At 44.0% G+C, this 9738-nt stretch overlaps 1 protein-coding gene across 1 annotated transcript in view; it reads right to left on the bottom strand.

Moving 5' to 3' along the window:
• Window positions 1-4075: 4075 nt before the first annotated feature.
• Window positions 4076-9738, bottom strand: part of LANCL2 (LanC like glutathione S-transferase 2) — a 50171-nt gene continuing 44508 nt past the window's right edge. The window contains exon 9 of the mRNA XM_078442596.2: window positions 4076-6704. Within this exon, the coding sequence (XP_078298722.1) occupies window positions 6598-6704 (107 nt within the window). The 3' untranslated portion in view covers window positions 4076-6597. The remainder of the gene's footprint in view (window positions 6705-9738) is intronic.

The raw sequence follows: 9738 nt of genomic DNA, 5'->3' as shown, positions 1-9738 counted from the left end.
ACCAGAATGAGAACTGAACTCCTAAGAATGCCCTTCCAGGCCTAGCCTTCCTCTGTCCTCTCATTCACTCCATTCCAACCAGGCTTTTCTGCCTCTCCATGAATGTGAGTGGCATGCACCCATGTGAGGGCCTTTGCACCGGTAGGACTTCTGTCTGGGTGCTCTGCCACAGTCATCTGGCCAACTTCCTTACTTTCTTCATGTCTTGGCTTAAATGTCACTGTCTCCAGTCTTACTCTGATCATCCTGTTTAAAACAGTAATCTGTCTTCTCTCAGCCACCGTCAGTCCCTCTTATTCTGTTTTCTTTTTTCTGTATTATTACCTTCATATGTGAGATGATTTGCCTATTTATGTTCATTGCTTATCTCTCTCTGCTGAACTGCAAACCCTAGAAGGTAAGCATCTTTGTTCACTGTTGGATTCCAGGTGCCTAGAATAGTGTGTGTAGTGTTGAAGAAGCTCTTAATGACTATTTGTGGAATAAATTAACATCCTCAGAGAGATAAGATATTGTGGCCAAGAAATAGAAAGACAATATATATAAAATATACCGTAAGAATGAGACAAACTCATGGACATAAAGAAATGAAAGACTCAATAGAAGAATTGGAAAACAGAGTTGAAATCTCTTGGGAAGTAAGACAATAATACAAAGGGGTATGAAATAGAAAAAAAGTTAGGGATCATCATCGGAGGTTTAATACCCAAATAACAGGTATTCAAGAAAAAGACAAGTACATGAGAGGGGGAAAAACATTAAGAAATAACACAAGAAAAGTTCCTAGAATTGAAAGACATGAGTTTCCAGACCAGAAGGGCCCATCAAGAACCCAGGACTGGCTCATCGTGCCAGAGAGGAAAAAAAAAAAAAAAACACAAAAAACAAAAAAACCTGTAACTTGAAAAATTATTACATACAAAACACAAAATTAAGTATAAAGGAACACGGATCACAATGGCTACAAAATTCTCAGACACAACACTGGAAGCTAGAAGATAGTGCAGCCATGCCTTGAAATTTCAGCAGGAAAGTGATTTTTAGTCCAGAATTCTATAAGAATCTGTAATTTTTTTTTTTAACTTTTTTAACGTTTGTTTATTTTTGAGACAGAGAGAGACAGAGCATGAATGGGGGAGGGTCAGAGAGAGAGGGAGACACAGAATCTGAAACAGGCTCCAGGCTCTGAGCTGTCAGCACAGAGCCCGACGCGGGGCTTGAACTCACAAACTGTGAGATCATGACCTGAGCCGAAGTCGGAAGCTTACCCGACTGAGCCACCCAGGGGCCCCGTAAGAATCTGTAATTTAAGTGTCAGTGCAGAACAAAGGCAACTTTCAGGCACGTGAGGTCCCAGAACATTTGGCCCAATTGCCAAGAAGGAATGTGGCCCTCCTTCCTGCTACTGGAGAGACTCAGGGCTCCTTGGGCCCTTATCCCCCTGTTAGTTCCCAATAGCTGATAGGGCATTGATAACTTCTCTTATGGCCTCTGTAAAGAAATGGTTTGCAAAGCTGGCCTCATCAGTTCTTGGAACTGTTGGGAGTATTTACATGATTATGGGAGGAAGTGTGATTATGTTACTTGGTACATGTTTTATTCCTGGGCAATACTTGAAAGAGTGGGGTGAGGTCCCTACTGACATGTGACTGGCATTGCTTCTGGTGGATGATCCTAGGAAGGCCACACGAGTCTACCTAGTATAGAACCGGAAGATCTCTGTGGGTCACTAAATAAAGAATAGACCAGAGACATGGAGAACACAGCCTCTCTAAACGTTCAGACTTTTCATAAGTCTGAAATTGTGGCTTCATTCCTTCTTGCTCCTATGGTTCTTCCTCCCCTTCCTCCACAAACCTTGGGCAGTGAGGTTTGTGCACGCGCGCGCGCGCGCACACACACACACACACACACACACACACACACGCACACACATACAGCTGGCTGGAAGCTCCAGATTGCCAGGCACAGCGGTGACACTGAGCTGTCATGAGGCATGGAATTTTGGAACTGGACAGATCTGGGTTTTCATTCTGTTACTTAGGAGGTGAGCCTATGTCCTCACATAACAGCACTGCACCAATACCTTCACTTTCCCCAACAGAGCACATACATGAGCTAGACACCTTCTCCACTTATTTCATTTTAATCCTCCCACCAACAAAATGAGGCTGTCCTGATTATTGTCCTGGATTTCTGGGAAAACAAAACAAAACAAAGAAACAAAAAAACCCTTGAGCCTCAGGCAAGTTCTCGTTCAAGTTCACAAGTGGTTGAGCTCAGAGCTAAACACAGGCATTCAGATTCTTAATCTCCACTACATATGCCCCTTGATGGCACAGATCAGCCTCATCTGCATGCCAGAGGGTGTCACATTGCAAGGCAGGGTTGCTCATCTACCTGTGGTCCCCTCCTGCCATTTCCTGGAAAATGCACACGGGATTCTTCACCCAGGAGGCTTATCGCCCCCACCCCCCACTGCAGAGGAACTGTCTGACATCTGCTAAGGGAGGGCCTCCCGAGTCTGAGCTCAAGGCTACTCCCTCCCAATAGGTGTTCATCAAGCAGGACTGTGAACCTCATGAGGACAGGACCCATGACTGTTTGTCAGTTCACACTCAGCACTTAGCACAACGCCTGGCACACTGCAGGTGTATAATAAACACGTGCTGAAAGAAGGACTCAAGCCTCCTGTCTCCCAAGTGGATAAGGAAATGGGTGCGGTAATATTTGTGAAGCAGACTGGACCTCATTATAGCCCGAGCCATCTGGGATCACTGGTGCTTCTAGCGATCTAACTCTAGGAAGCCAGTCTTGGTAAAATGGGTCCTTGAAGGAGGCTGTAACTTCACGCTGATCAGGAGGCAATGATTCAACACAGCCTTCCAGGGCCATGGTCCAGTTCAACAGCAGGCTGACAGGCATCAGGAGGTGACAGCCATTTCGAAAATTGACATCCGGCTCTCCTTATGACATATGGAAAAATTGAGACTGGAGGTGGCATCACCCGCTGCGACAGGGGTCTTCCTAACTGGATGGGGTAGCTCCTGATTCCAGACACCCCTGCCACGCCAGTCTTCCACAGCATCCCTGCTCCCTACTTGAAGCCCAGCTTGCTAGCACGCATTCTTTAATCCAGAACCTGACACCATTACCTTTTGGGGTGAAAGACCACCTTGAAAGCCTGGTGAAAACTAGCAGCTGCCTCTCCAGATATTCATAGGCGTACGCACAGGAAATTCTGCACACAATTTAATGGGCTCCTAGATACCTCAAAACCACCACAGTCCCATCCCCACAACAAGCCTGGCCTCATGCCTGACTTGAGGCCCTTGGAAGGAAGGGCCTCTCCAAGCTGCAGCAAAGAGCCTGGGAGGGCCTAAGGACAGTCCGTAAAAATGTTTAGGGAACCTGGGCTTTAAACCTGGATCACTGCTTTTATGAATTCGGCAAATGAAGTAACAGACATTAAAAGCAGTACGCAGGAGGCAGGGTCAGAGTTCCCCACGCGGCCCAGAAGGTGGTGAGGGAGAAGCAGATGATGAGGACGGACGGAGGAGGCCCGGCTGCTCCATTTCCCAGTCACATGCTCCTGACCAAGGCCTCTCCCCCCAGGTGTCAATTTCCTCCTTTCTGACTGGGGCACTTAGGGGAAGGGACGTTGAGTGCAAGTCAGAGTGTGACCACTGGTGACAACCATCTGCCCGTCATCCATTCTGTTACCCTGGGCAAGGCTGTCGGCTTTCTCACCTGTGAAACAGTCATAGTAATAGTGCCCCCCTCCTGCAGTGTTGTCGCCATTAAGGACGTGAGTGCAAAGGCCTGTCACACTATGCCAGCCACACAGATGCTGCTCTTACCATCACTGCCCAGGTTTCAGAGGGCCTTGGGATAGGAAAAGAACGCATGTGTAGAGACCTTCAGCAATCATCCCAGTGAATTATTCAGCACATCGTAAGGTGGGCACCCGCCACATTTTTAAGTGAACAATGAAATCTTCAGACTGGTGACCAATGCTCGTAACCGTCACCCTTAAATGCAGAGAAGAGGTGAAAACAAACGAAGATCCCACCAGTCATCATCACAAAACTGTCTTTACTAACAAAACCAAAGAACCCCACACACTTTTTCCAACATCAACTATTTTTTCTTCCAAATTTTAAAATGGTATTGTGCATACACGTAGTTGTTTCAACTCAGACACATTTTGAAGGACACAAAGAAATCAAGAAATCATTGTGAGATGTTTTGAGATCTAAATTCAGACCTACATCTATTAAACTGACTTCTGTGAGTCCTCTGCTCCTTGGCGTGGATGCCATCACTCTTCCACCTTCAGGGACCAAGAGCTGGAACTGTCCTCATGCAGCAGCTACGTGCCAGATGCCAGGAAGCGGGCTGATGTGGAGTCACAGAGCTGCACATCTGTGAACATCTAGTGGGTAAGTAGGAAGGTGTCAACCCAGCTGGGTTAAAAAAGAAAAAACCGTAAATAAAATCTCCGTTTATTCCACAAGTATTTTATCTTTCCCTCAGTACATTAGTCAGAAAGAAGCCTCGTGCTTATTTTTCAGACCTGGTGGGATGCCCAGGTGAGTCACCCTTGCTGTTTCTGGTCTGGAGACACGTGGCCAGAACCAGGACTTCCATGCGCTCCCTCTGGCTGAGACAGGCACAGCCCCTGTGCGGTCCCGCTGGCTTCCCCTGACAGAGCTTACAGCCGAAGCCCTGAGTGCCGCCATGAACGAGGCAGGCCAGACCTCATAAGCTCTGTGTGTGCGGTTTGGGTGAGGTGGGTGGGAGGGAGGGTTGTTTGGCTGGGCTGTGATACCCGGTGGTGAGCTCTCCTACCAGATAGTCCCCCTCAACTCATTCAGGACAGCATACTGTGCCTGAGAAGTTCCTGAGCAGGCCCAAGAAGTTGGTGAAAATAGAACCATGAGCGTTTATACCCATGGAAGCCATCCACCTAGTTTGAGAGAAAATAGTCATGGGTTAGAAACAAGTATCTGCAATGAAGGGACCAATGAGGCATCATCTAGAAACTGAAGGTCATGTTAGGGTGCCGGCCCCACAAACAAGGCTCAGCAACATTCCAAGAATTGCATATGCATGAAGGAGATTTGTCTTCTACGTGGATATTCATGCTCCTTTATGAAAGGAGTGGACATGAGGGCTGATAAATGATTGGACGGTCCCTTACAGACCGGGGCCAGATGACCAGAGAAACCTGCTTTTAGTCTTTTACAATCCATGCCTCAGCTCACAAGACGAGAAGTATGTAGAAGTCCTAGGCTACTCGTATTGTGATGACAAAAGTCTTCCAAAAACTGAAATCCACATGATAGAATTATTGAGGGTACAGTAATCGAAATGAATGCCCATTTTTTTTTTTTTTTTAGATAAAACATGTCAGACAAATACCGTCATTTTCTTGGTTAGAACATTATGTCTCCCATATGCATAAATGCAGACTAGGCTTTTTATGCTTAATATATTTCATCAAATGTGAGATTTCAATCACCCAAAAGTGTGCAAAAAAATGACTACTCCTTCCAAATTTACACTGTGATAAGTTACCGAATTTTGAAATAAGTTTAATTGCAGGGACATGGGAACAGCTGAGTATCTTTCCACTTATCACCATCTGGAATTGTATCCACGGAACTTATAGTAAGTTATAATGCTGATAAAATTGAGGTGCAGTCTGTTTTAATAATATAAACCAAATCTAGAATTGCCAATGCTTAGTCATTGCTGTTTGATTTACAACATAGTCACGAAAAGGCTTCCCTTGAATGTTCTCTGATTATCATGAAGTCCACTCCCCAGGCGTCCGCTGCTTGGGATTGTAAGGAGCCTCTGGAACTTCACGTGGGAGCCGGAAACCGCTGCTGGGAATAGGGAGCCCCAGCTGGCCAGCAATGCATGCCCTCTGGCCTCTTAAAAGCACAAAGGGTGAACACAAAACACAAAGAGGGAGCGTTCAAGCACCTTGTGCAAAGGCTCAACCCCTGCCCCCAACCATTCCAGCAAAACCCCTTTTATTTGGTTGCTTTTCAATTTTTGGAGTGGTCTTTCCTTCATGCTTGTCTGAAAGGTTCTCATGGAAAATGCTGAAGAAGTAGCACTAGGATGTCACCTTAGAGATTCTTTCTGATAGATGAGAGACGCACTACCTGACTATTGCCTGTCAGTACACAAGACATCTCACTTTAAATATTATATACAGAGAAGTGGCCGCTGCCGTACCCTCGTGTACGGTCAGCTCCGGGCTCACGGAAAGAGAAGGGCTTTCTGTTTAGAACAACTTACATTTGCAGACAACAAACACCAGAAACATGCAAATGCTACACAAGGCTGGACGCGAAGAATTCATATTTGACACCAGTGAGGGAAACACTGTTACAAAACGCCAAAGGGATGGTTTCTGTCATTCATGCTCTAACTTGAGGGTCTCTGCAACGAAGGGGGTGCCTGTGAAGGTGTTTGCTTCTCTTTTTTTTTGTTTTGCCTTCTTCAGGATTCACAGTTGGCTCTGTGTCAGGCACTAAGCAATCTGGCTTTTGGTCCAAACAGGTAGGTGTCTTAGCGGTCTCACTGCATCTTTTTATCCCTCTGCGAAGGGGCAAGTTCAAATGCTGGAAACCGTGATGTCTCTGGTACCAGGATGTCGGAGAGAAAGTGAATCGCCCCAGCCATGCCTGCAATGTAAAATGTAGATCCTTTTAGGAAAGGGCATGAGGGTAGAGTCTGAAAAAAAGTGGCCCTTAATCATTTCCTTTACCAGGGGCTGGAGGGATGTCGGAAAAGGTGCTGAGGATTTTACAGATGACTTCATAAAAAAACCAGAAAACAGTTTACCTCAAAAATCCTTATATCAGTACCCAGCAGGCAATGATACCAGTTTTCTTCCTTGCCTTACCTTTCCTAAAAATTGGGTTCTGGGTTTTAATCCTGTATCTTGAAACTTTATGATGAGCGCACAGAACAAATCAAAAAAGTTATGGGTGCTGCCGGTGTGCTATTTTAACCATAAAACTCCCTCTCTCACAGCTTTATTCTTATTTCAAACAAAAGGCTGCATTTCATATCTTGAAGTTTTAAGAATGTTAATTTTTTTAAGTTTTTAATTTTAATTCCAGTGTAGTTAACATACAGTGTTATATTAGTTTTAGGTGTACAATACAGTGATTCAACAACTCTACACATTTCTGTGTTCATCAAAGTAAAGTGTAGGGGCGCCTGGGTGGCGCAGTCGGTTAAGCGTCCGACTTCAGCCAGGTCACGATCTCGCGGTCTGTGAGTTCGAGCCCCGCGTCAGGCTCTGGGCTGATGGCTCGGAGCCTGGAGCCTGTTTCAGATTCTGTGTCTCCCTCTCTCTCTGCCCCTCCCCCGTTCATGCTCTGTCTCTCTCTGTCCCAAAAATAAATAAAAAACGTTGAAAAAAAAAATTTAAAAAAAAAAAAAAATAAAAAAAAAAAAAGTAAAGTGTATTCTTAACCCTTTCACCTACTTCACCCCCCTGCCACGGACTCAGCTCTGCTCTGGTAACCATCTGTTTATTCTCTATAGTTGAAGATTTGTTTCTTGGTTTCTCTCTTTTTCTTTTTGTTTTGTTTCTCAAATTCCACATATGAAATCATACAGTATTTGCCTTTCTCAGACTTATTTTGCTTAGCATAATACTCTCTAGCTCCATCCTTGTCATTGAAAAGATTTCATTCTTTTTGATGGCTGAGTAATATCCCTGTGTGTGTGTGTGTGTGTGTGTGTGTGTACTACTTTAAAATGTATGCTACTTGAAAATGAACTTTATTTTCATCAAAATCCACACTCCAAATCATCACTGCAGTCTGCACCAGCATTGGGCTTTCAACTGACCTATGGAGGGTGGGTGAGGAAGCCTGCTAGCTGGCTCCAGTCTCCAGAGCCCTCAGGTCCCTTTTCAATAGAAAAATTCCTCCCTTAATTGGATTATTGTTTGCTTATAGTTCTTCTTTTGATGTAAAATGTACATGCAACGAAACACACAAGTCTTCAGTGGACTCACTCTGAATTTTGACAAATGTGCATACACTCGTGTAAACTAAACTCCTATCAAGAGATGTGGAAATTTCCATTACCACCCTCAGAAGTGCCTGTCCCTACCATCAACCCTGATGTGGACTGGTTTGGCCTGTTTCAGAATGTCCTGTGAATGGAGTCACATAGTACATAGCCTGTTGTGTCTGGCTTCTTGCCTCAATGATTTTGCAATTCATTCATGCTTTGTGTGTGTCATTGGCTGTTTTCCTACATTTTGGTTGTTCCCAGACTTCCCTGTAAGTTTTTGTTTGAAGGAAGGGTTCTAGGAAACCACTGACTTATTAGAACCCTCAGGAGGGGTCCTAGAGTGGCCAGGCTGAGATGACCTTTGTTCTCTTGTTTTGGTGAGGGGGAGCAGCAGATTCACCTAGATGGAACACTTGGGATGGAGAAAGTTCCAGAAGGGGTCATGGATGTCAGCATCCCTTTCAGCCTAGTAGTCTCCACACACGTAGTCACTGTTACTATTTACCACCCATCCAACAAGAATCTATGCAGAGCCTACAGCCAGGCACTTGTGAGACACAGGGGAACAGATGAATCGGAGACCTTCCCAGCCTTTACGGAATTGTACACTCAGACTTCGACCTCCTGGGGTTTTAGCTGCCATTAATAAACTTGAATGAACTCCATTTAGAGTTCAGGTATCAACTCTATTGTATCTGATGCAAATACACTGCCGTTTTATGATGTAAAAGACTAAAATTTTTTTCTGAGAATTATTTTTTAATTTTGATTTCTTTGAATATTAAAAGGATATTATCCTGTGAAAGATAAGAGCAAATGCTCTACTTTCTGCTCATATTCCTTTCTTTTTTTTTTTTTTTTTTTCTGCTCATATTTCTAATATGTGATTAAAAAATACTACCAATAGCAGAAATAGAACAGGGCATTTCACTACAGACAATTCAGACATAAGAGGATAATAAAGAAGTACTATCACAGCTTTACACACATAAACTTAATGCCCTAGGTAAAGTGGAGCAGTGTCTCAAAAGCACAAACTGCTGAAACTTACCAAATATGAAATTGATAACTTGAACAGCCCTATAAACTACTGAATGAACTGGACTTAGAGTTTAAAAACTCCCCAAACAAAAAATCTTTACGCCATGATTTCATTGGAGAATTCTACCAAACATTTAAGTTAGAATTAACACCAATTCTTCCACGAATTAATACACTGTCTTTTCCAGAAAACAGAAAAGGATATTTCTCAAACCAGTTTATTAGGAATTAACTCTGATACAAAAACCAGACAAAGATGGTGCAAAAAAGGAAAAGTCTAAGCCAATATCTCTCACGAATATAGATGTGAAAATCCTCAACAAAATATTAGCAAATGCAATTCCGCAATATATAAAAAGACCAAGTGAAGTTTATCCCAGAGATGCAAAACTAGCTTAATATTTAATAATCCATGATGTTAATAAGCTAAAGAAGGGAAAAAAAAATCACATAATCGTATCAAATGATGCAGAAAAAGCATCTGACAAAATTCAACACCAATTATTTGATTTAAAAAAATATTCAGGGGCGCCTGGGTGGCGCAGTCGGTCAAGCGTCCGACTTCAGCCAGGTCACGATCTCGCGGTCCGTGAGTTCGAGCCCCGCGTCAGGCTCTGGGCTGATGGCTCGGAGCCTGGAGCC

Source organism: Panthera onca, chromosome A2, assembly GCF_046562875.1.
Source record: "Panthera onca isolate mPanOnc1 chromosome A2, mPanOnc1 haplotype 2, whole genome shotgun sequence".
In the NCBI taxonomy this organism is placed as follows: domain Eukaryota; kingdom Metazoa; phylum Chordata; class Mammalia; order Carnivora; family Felidae; genus Panthera; species Panthera onca.
Note: the sequence above shows the minus strand (reverse complement) of the source record. Positions and strands in the feature narration are given on the sequence as shown.